We start from the raw sequence: 12,744 nt of genomic DNA, 5'->3' as shown, positions 1-12,744 counted from the left end.
GTTGCTGCTTACCTTCACACATTAGAAAATGTTGTTGTGGTAAAATACGATTAAATATTTCAGGATATTTCAAGCTGTGCTGACATAAAATGGGGAGAAATATTGTATCAACTGACGGTCTTAGGGATACATAAAGATACTTATAGAAGCTCGATGAACTAAGAAGTAGAACCATTTGCTATGTGTCAACTGCATGATTGTGTCTCTCTTCCTCTTCTCCTGGTGTCCATAGCTCTCCAGTCTCCTATAGAGTACCAGCGCAGGGAGAGTAAGTCCAACAGCCTGGGATGTGCCATGAGGGCTCCAGTGGCAGCAACGTCTGGCCTGCGACCCCACTCATCTGCCTCCATTGACCGCCAACGGCTACCCTTCCTGCGCTCCCACAACACCTCTTTGCCATCCCTGCATCTACCCAGTCAGGGACACCCTGTAGACACCAAGGCAGGCACTTACAACACTCCCAAATGGCCCACATTTCCTGACTAGTGCACCCCTTTTGACTGAATAGGGTGTGACTTTCTCCAAAATTGTTGTGGCAAGTGAAGACAAAACTACAGCAGGCTCTGTGCTTACTGTGCATGTCTTCCCCAATCAGGTTGGCAGAAATCACAGGTTGGCCTCTTCACTTTCCACCAGCCTTTTTATGTAGATAGCTGGAACGGTGATAACACGCTTCTCCTCATCGACAGACACAAGCAGATTAGATGATATAAACATAGCAGCATAGAACTAATGTAAGAGATCTGATGTCCTGTATTCCACGGAAGCAAGACAATCTTTCAGTTTCATCAACTGTATGCTTGCTTACTAACTGCAACAACTGCATACATTTATATTATGCGCCTGAACCAGGGTAAAATAAGCTATGTGTATTTATTGACCATTTCTTTATGAGGAAATGTGAATAAGATACAATTTGGTTCATTTTCAAACCTGTGCTGTCTTCTCTACCAAGACTTTATCCAAACTGATTGACTAGAATTAATCACATGTTTTAGGCGCCTTACAGTTGCACAGGGCAAAAGTACATGATGCAAACCTATAAGGTTGCTGCAGGTTTCTAAGGTTTTCATCCTATCCAAGACCAGAGGTTTTTCTAGCCATTTTTTAAAAACAATGTGACCTGATAAATAAAAATGCCATTATTGTCTGTGTTCAACATTTTGCAATGGATTAAATGTGTTCTATAGTAAAGTTCATTTAAAAATATACAAAAATTAAATAATATTATTAATATTGACAAAGCCATAACAACACATACTTTTTTGAAATGTGTCAATTTACTGAAAATAAAAAATAATAATATTGAATGTACGTAAATATTCAGACCATTAATTCAGTACTCTATAGAAGTATCTTTGGCAGGGAACGCAGCTTCAGTCTTCTTCAGTAAGGTTCTACCAACTTTGCACTCCTGGATTTGGGTTGATTGTCCAATTCATCCTTCTAGATTATCTTAAACTTTGTTAGATAGAATGGAAAGTGTAGGTGAACTCTGATCTTTAGATCTCCCCAGAGATGATCCGTGGTGGAAAAACTCCATGCTTTGGCTGGGCCACCCAAGGATATTCAGATTTGTCCCAAAGCAAATTAGTTGTGGTTTAAAATGTTGTTTTGGAAAGCTCAATGAAGACCACTGTACCCCTGGGAACTTTAGAATTTTTTTATAACCTTCCCTACATCTACAGACCTGTTACAAATTGAAAGAAAAAAATGAATAAATGAGTGGAGGAACATACAAAGGCAGATACTTCCATACAGGTCTACTGCATGATACAACTGAAAAATTAACATCCCATCATGCTCTGTGGCATCTATAACAATGCTGAGCAGACCCAGTTGACCTTGATTTTGGATCAAGATGGCAAGAGGAAGGATCTAAGTGACTTTGAAAGAGGGTTCATTATTGGGGGACTCATGGCAGGAGCTTCAGTCACAACGACTGCTCAGCTGGCCAGTTTCTTTTCAGTTATATGTGAAAGGCATCCGTAAAACAAGATTGGAAATTGTGTTCGGGAAGTACATAATTGATGATTGGGGTTGAGCAGCACAGTGGTATGTAAAAATCCGAAGAGCAACGTCTTCCCAGGTGACTGAGAATGTCAATGCCGGACATAATCAGACTGCATCAGCAAGAACAGTATGGTTGCAGTGCCTAAACCTCTCATTACAAAGGTTTTTGGTAAGTCTTGCCAAAACAGTCTCGGAGGTCTGCCGCTAATTCCTTGGATGTCATGGCTTGGTGTTTGCTCTCACATACACCGTGAAGTGTGGGGCCACAGACGTTCCAGAGACATCTCAAGGGACACAGTTACTCTGAGCATTTGGGGCGTCATGGCAAAGGGTTTTAAAAACTTACATGAGATTTTTCAATTCTACATTTTTAAAAAAGGCACACATTTCTCTAAAACATGTTTTGGTTTAGTCGTTATGTAGTGTTGCATGTAGATTGATGGTCATTTGTTTTTATCAATTATACACTGACCATAACACAACCAAACGTGGAAAAAGTGAAGAGGTCTGAATACCGTCCGAAGGCACTGTATTTTTGTCTTTCTTTCCCCTACTCTTTCTCTTATTCACCATAATGTTTTTCTCTTTCAGTCCACAATGTACCTTAGCCCTGCAATGCCCCGTCCCTCCAATCTCCCGCAGACCAGCCCTCTGTTCCTAGAGGACAGACCCTGCCAGGTGGTGTCTAACGGATTGTGCCCCTCTACCCAGCACAGCTTGCAGGTACTCAACCACACTGCTGAAAAAAACAAGAACCCCAACATTCTCAGTACAGCACAGTACAAAGGCAGTATCTTGTAAGCACTGATAACAGCTGCTAATCCTACAACCGCAAATATCTACAGAAATTAAATAATTGACATTACAGGCAAATCAAAGTAATTCTTTGATTTTGGACTAACAGACATGAGCAGGCCTAGCATACCTAATTGAGCTATTTTACAATGAGGGGAATGCTGAGAACTTAACACTTTCCCAGCAACATTATTTGTTTGATAATATTCTCTGCCTGGCCATTGGCCTGGGGTTGTCCTGGTTGTCAGTGCTAGAGGGAAATGACTCTGCCAGTCCTCTACTCTGTGCTAATGGGATGTATCCTGTTTTTGTTCCCAGCTGGAGCTATACAGCATTAACAGCACCCTGGCTGGCCGTCACACTGATTTGTGGTCCGTTTCTAGAAACAGTGTAAAAGACATAGAGATAAAGAAAACAGGCAGAAAACTCTGAGGATGACTTTAGCACTCAAAGTGATCCCCTGTTAATTTCGGATAAGTTCAGGGTTAATCGCGTTGAAAACAGTCCATTGTCCCACTGATCCAGGGGATAACTAGCCCAGTGTCCTGACAGGCACTTTATCTTCTTTAGCCAGGCTCCTTAAGGAGGAAACGGGTTTGATTACAAGACTGTTATCAGAAATGTTTACCATGCCACTTTCCACACGTATTTGTTCCAAAACCATGACAAATCACCTATCCCCTCTGTGTGCATTTACTAGAGAGAAAGAGAGAGAGAGAGAAAGAGAGAGAGAGAGAGAGAGAGAGAGAGAGAGAGAGAGAGAGAGAGAGAGAGAGAGAGAGCATTGCCCTTACTGTGTTAAGATTAATTTGAAAATCTGGCCTGTTAGAAAAGAGAAGTTACAATACATTGAGGTGAGACTGATATAATTCTGCGTCATACGCATTTTGTATTAAACTCATTCTGTATCAGATTCATTGTGTATTGTACTCATTCTGCACCACGATAATCTAATTCTAAATCATACTCATGTATCTCTTTGATACTCAAGATATGGTCACTCTATCTTGATGTTAGGCCAGGTAAGGTCACTCTATGTTAGACCATCTCTTGTTATCTTTGTTTTTCTCTTTGTTTTTCTCAGTGTAAATCATTGTTTCTTTCTAACAATGTAATTTAACACACTTAAATTACATTCTTAGGTTCAGACACTTCCCACATTTGCAGTATATGCAGAATATGTTTAGACTTATATTTAATAATGGTTTGGCTAAATTTAATTTTGGTTCCAATATGACTCTAATAAGTGTCTGGAACTGAACATACTACCTCTGTCTACTATCTCCTCAGAGTGTGACTGACAGTTACCGTGGAGCCATGCCTGGTGAGGGAGGGGCTTATGCATTCCATAACCTGGATCAGCTGACAGAGTTATCTCTGTATGAGCATGAGTGCTGATGACCTATAATGACCTTTGACCTCACAAATTCAATGAAGACGGTAGGGTGAACGTGCCCCTAGATGGCCGACTTAGGTCAGTTTTGCCTTTCACACAATAATAGCTATGGTTAAGTTTGGGGACAGAGAAGTTGATGAAAGATCTGTACCTAGGGAAACATTCACCCTGGAGTCAAAGAGGGGCAGTTTAACAGGCTCCTGGCTAACCTGGCTTTACTACACCAAGGATAGGACTGCCAGTTCATGGAGCTTCACTATCAACACACTTGTGATTACCCTAATATTGCTATATACAGTATATATACAGTATCTCACAAAAGTGAGTACACCCCTCACATTTATGTAAATATTTGAGTATATCTTTTCATGTGACAACACTGAAGAAATGAAACTTTGCTACAATGTAAAGTAGTGTGTGTACAGCTTGTATAACTATGTACATTTGCTGTCCCCTCAAAATAACTCAACACACAGCCATTAATGTCTAAACCGCTGGCAACAAAAGTGAGTACACCCCTAAGTGAAAATGTCCAAATTGGGCCATTTTCCTTCCCCGGTGTCATAGGACACAAGTGTTTGTGCTACAAGGTCTCAGGTGTGAATGGGGAGCAGGTGTGTTAAATTTGGTGTTATCGCTCTCACACTCCCTCATACTGCTCACTGGAAGTTCAACATGGTACCTCATGGGCAAAGAACTCTCTGAGGGTCTGAAAAAAGAATTGTTGCTCTACATAAAGATGGCCTAGGCTATGAGACGATTTCCAAGACCCTGAAACTGAGCTGCAGCACAGTGGCCAAGACCATACAGCAGTTTAACAGGACAGGTTCCACTCAGAACAGGCCTCGCCATTGGTCGACCAAAGAAATTGAGTGCACGAGCTCAGTGTCATGTCCAGAGGTTGTCTTTGGGAAATAGACGTATGAGTGCTGCCAGCATTGCTGCAGAGGTTGAAGGGGTGGGGTGTCAGCCTGTCACTGCTCAGACCATATGCTGCACACTACATCAAATTGGTCTACATGGCTGTCGTCCCAGAAGGAAGCCTCTTCTAAAGATGATGCACAAGAAAGCCTGCAAACAGTTTGCTGAAGACAAGCAGACTAAGGACATGGATTACTGGAACCATGTCCTGTGGTCTGATAAGACCAAGATAAACTTATTTGGTTCAGATGGTGTCAAGCGTGTGTGGCGGCAACCAGGTGAGGAGTACAAAGACAAGTGTGTCTGGTGGGAGGGTGGTGGTGGGAGGGTCATGGTCTGGGGCTGCATGAGTGCTGCAGACACTGGGGAGCTACAGTTCATTGAGGGAACCATGAATACCAACATGTACTGTGACATACTGATGCAGAGACTGGGCCGGAGGGCAGTATTCCAACATGATAACAAACCCAAACACAACTCCATGATGACCACTGCCTTTGTAAAGAAGGATAAAGGTGATGGACTGGCCAAGCACGTCTCCAGCAAATTTACACAGTTATACAAGCTGTACACTCACTACTTTACATTGTAGCAAAGTGTCATTTCTTCAGTGTTCTCACATGAAAATATATACTCAAGTATTTACAAACATGTGAGGGGTGTACTCACTTTTGTGAGATACTGTATGTATATTACTATTATCTTCAGCATATAATAAAAACGTTTTACTGTCACATTATACTTTCTACATGTTTTTTTTTTTTTTTTACTTCTACTTACTATTGTGATGCAAGAAGTGAAACATAAGTACATTATTATATTGTGTTTCTGGGAGAAAAAATAAAAAAAGCTGACTCTGATGTTGATAGTGTGTTTATGTGAGTGGTGGAATGTGTCTGTGATAAATATTCATACTTCTATAACAATCTTCTCCAGTACAGTACCGCTACACTTTTCATGACTATATGCATGATTTAACTTAACATTCTAACACCAATGGATTTCAAATCAAAAGAATAGACATTTGAGAACTATCACTTCTTAGAGATGCAGTCTGGGACTTTTGCGAATAACAAACTTTTTTTTAACCTCCCATTTTGGACTGAATGTGTAATATGTAGTTCATATGTGTATAATCTTTAAGTATAATAACTATCATTCCTCAGTAAACCATTTCCAAGTTTCAGGGTGAGTGGTTTTGATGACGGGGCTCGACAGCACCACTTTTGTAACCAATGGCCAAAAATTCCTGAATGCATCTTTAAGTAGCCACCTCTTTCTTATTGCCTTATCTTAATTTTTTTTATTGTTAAGATACTTCTAATGAAACTGGGAAACAGGTGGCTACACTAACCCTAACCCTAGTGAGCACAGTATTATTGTTTGTTGGCAAATCAGCAAGTAATTTCTCATGACAATGCCAAATGACAATGCTTATTTTTTTTGTCAAAACAGTAAATACAACCCTCAACAAAAAAAATTCAGATCTCAGTAGAATAAGTTGTTTGGATTTTAAACATGAATACTGCTTGGACAAAAGTGCTCAAGCAATCAAGAAAAATGATAGCTTTGTACAGTATATTTAATATTTTTCCTTTTTTCCAATATGGGACTTTTACCACTTTGTGAAACAAGAAAGCCAAGCAAGGTGATAATTATCTATTCCCTGTCCAACTTTAATGTGTATATCCTCAAATTCTCCTTACCTCACTACAATTTTATAAAGAAGCTTTTGTGTCAGGAGTATTGACATTGTAGTCCTTAGACTTTAGTTGATTTTGGAAATGAATCTGTCAAGGTTTTTAAGTCAGAATCGGCTACTCAATGGAAACCCCACAGCTCCACAGGAATAAAGGATGTTTTCTTTTTTAGGGCTAGTTTAAAAGTGTAGCTATTGTTCCAAAGTTATCTTAAGAAAACATACAGAAACTCAGAAGGTGAGAGAGGAAAAGGAAGAAAGATAGAGGGAAGTGCCAAGTGCCATCATGTCATCATGAATGTACATTTTCAACAAAAACTTTTCTTTATTAAACACTGTCACCCAGAAGCCAGTTTAGTCACTGGCTAAACAATAATCTGATTCCTCATCAATGTCCATCAAATCATATTATTATTTCTGCTTTCTGACAACCAAATTCCAATTGATGTCTATTATGCAATTAATCATCCTAAATTGACAAACATGTATACAATAAAATGTACCAACATCCCAAAAAGAATAAACCCAATGTCCCAATACATACAAAAATAGCAAAATATATTCTAGTGTTTATTATAGAAAACATTTACATGGCAGGTACTATTAAATTGCAGACTAAATACAAATTCAGATATTAAACTTCATTATTTCCTTAACTATTTGTATTGACTGATGTCTTGAGACCAGTTGTCTCCAGTTTGGTTCCATGTAAAACGTGTCCTTGTAAAAATGATATTCAGCCACCTCAGCCTTCCTGCTTTTTTTGCTGTTGTCCACAGTCAGCTAGACAAGCTGAATAGAAGATCACACGCCACCTGCTGGCGGCCCGGATGGACAACAGTTGTTGCAATTGCCTTCATGTTAGCTAGAATCCCTGGTTTTGACCCTCAGTCTCCACTCTGTCTTTACTGTGTTTCTGAGGGTTTTGTGGCCTAGAATTTAAACAGACAGAATTGGGATGGTGTCAACAAAACACATCGCACAGACCGGCTTTTATCTCCTGGTCTTCTTTCTACTCCTTTTGGATGTTCCTGGCTGGGGCTCTGGCGACACCCTGTGGCTGTGCAACCTCCTGCTGGGGGTCCTGGCTGCCAAGGCTCCTCCTAGCCTGGTGGGTCTTTGTGTGTTTTGCCAGGTGGTCGCTCCGCATGAACCTCTTCCCACAAGCCTGGCAGCTGAAGCGTTTCTCCCCTGTATGGGTGCGTAGGTGCCTCTGCAGCTCATCTGAGCGTGTGAAGTTTTTCCCACAGAAGATCCAGCTGCAGATGAAAGGCCGCTCCCCGGCATGCCAGCGCAGGTGGGCCTTCAGGTGGGAAGTCTTCTTGTACACCTTGCTACACTCTGGGATGTGACAGATGTGTAGCCGCCGCTGGGCTGGTTCCTCTGGGTTGGTTGTGCTACCTGAGTTGGCCTGGCAGTTGGGGCACTTGCAGCGCCTGCAGCGTCGTGTGGAGCCCAGCATGCCCTTGGAGGAGCCCTGGAGGAGGGTGGCAATCTGAGGCTGGTGCCCAAGCACCAGCTGTCTGCCCAGGGCAAAGGTGTGATGGTGGCTTTGGCCGTGAGGTTGGTGGTGGCCATGAGGGCCGCTGCTGTGCTGGGGCAGGCTCCACCACTGCTGACCATCCTCTACATGGGAGTGTCTTGTTGTGGAACTTTGGAGGAGGTTCGGAAGGTTCTGCCCCATGCTACTGTGCTGGTGCTGTAAATACGGGTTATGAGAACCACTCTGGACGTGGGGAGCGAGTCTCTTTGCTGGGGAGAGCTCAAAGGCGTAGGCGGCTGTGGTGGAAGGCTCTGCAGGGGGTGTGAGAGGCAGCTCATGGAGGTGGTGTGGATGAAGGTGAGGGCCTAGTCCGCTCTGGCTGTGTCCAGGAAACTGTACTTTTGGGACGGTAAGAGTTGTTACTGGTTGGACTCCTAGACTGGAGCTCGGCGCCAGCCCTCCACCCCACAGCATCCCAGTCATGGAGCTCATGGCCCCCTCATAGGGCGGACATGGACACTCCTGCCCCACTCCACTGATCCCCAGCCGGGCCTGGCCACAGGCTCTAGCCAGGAAGAAGGAGAGGTGATGAGTCCCGTTCTCAGGAGAGGAGCTAGGTGTGCGGTCCTATATGGGAAGTAGAGAGTATGGATGTTAGACATGCTGTACACACTTGATTTGGATAGTATCGCGTGTAAAACCAGTAACAAAAATAGGATATTAAAGTCAATACAATAAAGTTGGACCTTTAGTGATTTTACTGATGGTTAAAATGTGTCTGATGAACAATAAAAACAATAAATAAATATGAGTAAAATAAGATGAAATACTGTTAAAGATGCAGTCCAAGGTTTTTGCCCACTGGTTGTAAATGTGGAGCAGATGAGCCAAAAAGGGTCCCTGAAAATGGTGGACTGTCATGTATTTGGATTTGTTCAGCATGTCATGAAACAAAATTAAAATAAAAAATGTAATGACTATCTGATGTATCAAAGTGATTCTACTTGTAAATATAATTGCACATATAAACAACACATTACACATCCAGCATAAAATGGGAGGCTTAAAAGATAGATTTGTAATTGCAAAAGTCTCAGAGAATATATATATATCATGCTACAAAATGCAATTTAAAGAAGTAAATGTGGTATGCTTGAAAGTCTTGAAGTATGTTTATTTTTAAAATAGTAGTGTTAATGATTACAGGTTATTATTATTATTATTATGTAACCATAATTTAACCAGGTAAGTCAAGAACCAATTAGGAGCCAATTATCATTTTCAAGGACGATCTGGTCAAATGCATTTAAATGTAAGTCAAGAAAGTACACAAAGCAACATAAATAATGTAAATGATAGAAAATGTGTTCAAATACAAATAAAAGTAGTCTTAATGAAACTAGTGGTAATGGTAGTAATACAGTTTTTATGTGTTAAGCCTGCCTATGGTGTTTGCTGCTTAAACAAGAGCAGTGGCTTTAAAGTGTGAATGACGTTTCTAGCAGAAAAAATGGAAGACACATGGTTTTAATGTGAAAGTATAAGTGGTATCAAAATGTGTTTTTCAAGCATCAGTACCGGTTTCAGTCAACACCCCAAGAGCAATGACAAATCCAATACATCCCCTTTAAACCAAAATAACTTGTATGCATATTTCAAACAGATTTAAGACATAGTTTTTGCGCCCATTTTAAAGTTTTGGTTTAAGTAGCGTTTTAGATTTTTAATAATGCCTATAACCTAAGAGGTCATTTACAGAATTCAGTTGGTGCATGTTAGTTTTTAATTGTTTATAGTTATGAAATAAGACTATTAGTCGATCCCACTAGGCAGTGGTAACTGTAATAAGTGCGATAGCAGTACAATGGTTTTCAAAGGCTATGTATTACGTATAGCAACCTATTTTTGGGGTGGTTTGTAGGTTGGAGTTATAGTGATAGGTGGGTTCATAGAGGGCTAGTATAGTAGATTAGAGTGAGAACTAAATCATAAGCCATATCATGTGTATTGAGTTAACAAATGATTGAGTTAAAAATACGGTCCTATAGGTTAAATTGTAATAATAATAATAACAATGAAGAATTTCTGAAGTTGTGCTTTGCATCAAGAAACGTTTTGCACTTTGCACAAGTACGTTTTTCTCTAACCTTTCCCTCAACAAATAAGCCAAATTGCCCTATAAAGTAATTACAGCGCTAATATAAAGCATAAAATATACCTAATGCCCAAAGGTATGACAGTTATGCCGTATAAAATTCAAGTTATTTGGGAACATATTTTTTGATGTACCAATTCAATGACATCAGGTCTATGTTCTGGTATTTAAAACCACTGTTGACAGGTCCATTCACAAATTTTTATTTAAGCTATGTGGAATACCTGTAATAAAAAGTATGGTCAGCATTCGGGGCATTGAACAGTCCAGACTATACCACTTAGAAACAGAATTATTGGCACATTTGATACAGATAGGATGGTTCAAGACCCTCATGAGAGACCACCATAGAATGAAGGGATGTATTGCAAAAGGAGCCAGTTACATAATAACATTTTGGTAAAAGGGAGCTGATATGTAAATGGGTGAAAGTTTGGAGATTAGATAGATTGGCCTAAATACTGACAATGAATGTGTAGAGAGGTGATGCTGTCTTCTGTTTTTTTTTCTGTTATGTTGGTGGGACTGGATGGGTGGGAGGAGGGGAAATCATTGAATGGAAAAGAAAAGGAAATACGGAAGACGGGAAGTGTTAACAGAAGTGTTGATGTGGGTGGTGTATTATATGGGGAAAAGAGAAATACATCTTTTAAAAGGGGGATTGGAAATTAGGAGAAATGTTGTATGGTCATCTACTGTATAATTGGAAAGATTAAGATGACGTGTTTATGTTCTGATTTCAGATGTTATGACCACTAACATTTTGTTTAATTTGATTGCAAAGAGGTACATTGTTGTAATGATTTTTCATAGTTGCTTAACAATTATGGAGAATCAATGTATGGTTTGAATGGTAAAAGTTTTTTGTTCAGATATCTGTAGGCTAACCAAGAGGTGTGGAAAGCATCTTAACGTAACATGAAAAGCAGCACTTTGTTTGATAATCAATTCAGTCACTTTTTCGTAGCAGTTGTCAAACTTCTGTTGGGGGTAGCGATTAAGCGCCTGCATGAGATGTGTCTATCAAAGAACCTCTTTCACTTAGGCCAGCAGTTACGTTAGAATGTTAAAGAAATATCCAGCAATACAGGCCTATTGTTTGAAATATTTTTACTCAGATTGGAAGTTTGGCTACTTCTGTAATTAGTATAAACTATTTCGAAAGTTGTTCTTAGATTTCAACAAGCAAACCTATATTAAGTATGAACAATTTTAAAAGTTAAGCTACACTTTGCAACAAATTAAAATAATTCCTAGAAATATACTAGTAGAGTAAATATCAATAAAACACTTGACAGCACTCAACATTAACTCAAAAGCAATTCTTACAATCAAATATCTCTCATACCACATTTAAAACAAATTTGTCTCATTCACCTGTAAAAGAGGGTGTAGAAAGTGTTCGGTCACCGGCAAAGAGGCCATGACTTTCTGTTGTTCCGCACAGGGCGCATCTGCGGCCGTAGTTTTTTTTTGACTGAAGACAGCGCAAGTGCAGACAAAACAAAATATATCTCCTTTTCTGGTAAATAGATGAATAAAAATATATATATATTCCAAAATTAAAGCGCCAGCGATATCAAGCTTCCTCTCGCTCTGATTTTAGATGATAAACTTTCAGCAACCCTGGTCTTCACTGTCTCGAACGCGATTACTGCATATCCTTTGAAGTGCGCAGAGAACCAATCGACACATTCTTGGCAGAATCTTGTTATGGAGAGATGTCCTCTGCGGGATCCCTTTCACAAGTACAGAGAAAGTAAGATCCAATGATGTTTGGAAAGAAGCGTGTGTGTGTGTCTGTGTCTGTGCGCGCGCGCGCTTTACGTGTGTGTGCGTACGTGTGAATGCGTGTGTTATTAAAAAAGGGGAGAACATTAATGATGTACGGTTTACGTAAATCATTTAGGCACTATTCATTTTGCCTCTATCTCCTCGTATGAACTACAGACTTTCACAGTACGTTTTAGGGCTGTAACTCTTACTCAGATTTCTCTAACAGTCAAATAACCACACTGACCTAAGATAGGCCTACTGGTCTCCTATTCAAGTTAATAAAAAATATTTGGAAGTGAGTAAAGCATGGGGCTGATGGGGTTGATGTTTTCTTTTGGTTTCCTTCGTAATTCTGAATTATAACCCAGCATCAAAGCGATCCAATACTGTCAAACAGTCAAGCAAACTGAAGGCTTTAAAGATCTCCCTCCCACGGGTTCAAGTGAAGGCCATTATCTAATCTTATTGCAAATGCAGACACAACAGTTTGCACGCGGTGACCATTT

At 40.2% G+C, this 12,744-nt stretch overlaps 2 protein-coding genes across 3 annotated transcripts in view; one reads left to right on the top strand and one right to left on the bottom strand.

The window, feature by feature from the left end:
• arhgef25b (Rho guanine nucleotide exchange factor (GEF) 25b) overlaps nt 1-4,557 on the top strand; it is a 42,056-nt gene extending 37,499 nt beyond the window's left edge. For both annotated transcript variants that reach the window (XM_020055170.2, XM_010881630.3), the window contains 3 exons: nt 233-441; nt 2,605-2,736; nt 4,099-4,557. In XM_020055170.2, the coding sequence (XP_019910729.2) occupies nt 233-441; nt 2,605-2,736; nt 4,099-4,206 (449 nt within the window). In that variant the 3' untranslated portion in view covers nt 4,207-4,557. The remainder of the gene's footprint in view (nt 1-232; nt 442-2,604; nt 2,737-4,098) is intronic.
• A 2,851-nt stretch (nt 4,558-7,408) lies between these two features.
• LOC105017228 (transcription factor Sp5-like) lies at nt 7,409-11,473 on the bottom strand. Its single transcript, XM_034287214.1, has 2 exons — nt 11,420-11,473; nt 7,409-8,934 (listed from the first exon to the last, which is right to left on the bottom strand). Exons 1-2 carry the CDS (start codon nt 11,471-11,473, stop codon nt 7,837-7,839), a joined length of 1,152 nt encoding a protein of 383 aa, XP_034143105.1. The 3' UTR covers nt 7,409-7,836.
• Between the last annotated feature and the right edge of the window lie 1,271 nt (nt 11,474-12,744).

The sequence above is a fragment of the Esox lucius genome, chromosome 17 (genome assembly GCF_011004845.1).
Source record: "Esox lucius isolate fEsoLuc1 chromosome 17, fEsoLuc1.pri, whole genome shotgun sequence".
In the NCBI taxonomy this organism is placed as follows: domain Eukaryota; kingdom Metazoa; phylum Chordata; class Actinopteri; order Esociformes; family Esocidae; genus Esox; species Esox lucius.
Note: the sequence above shows the minus strand (reverse complement) of the source record. Positions and strands in the feature narration are given on the sequence as shown.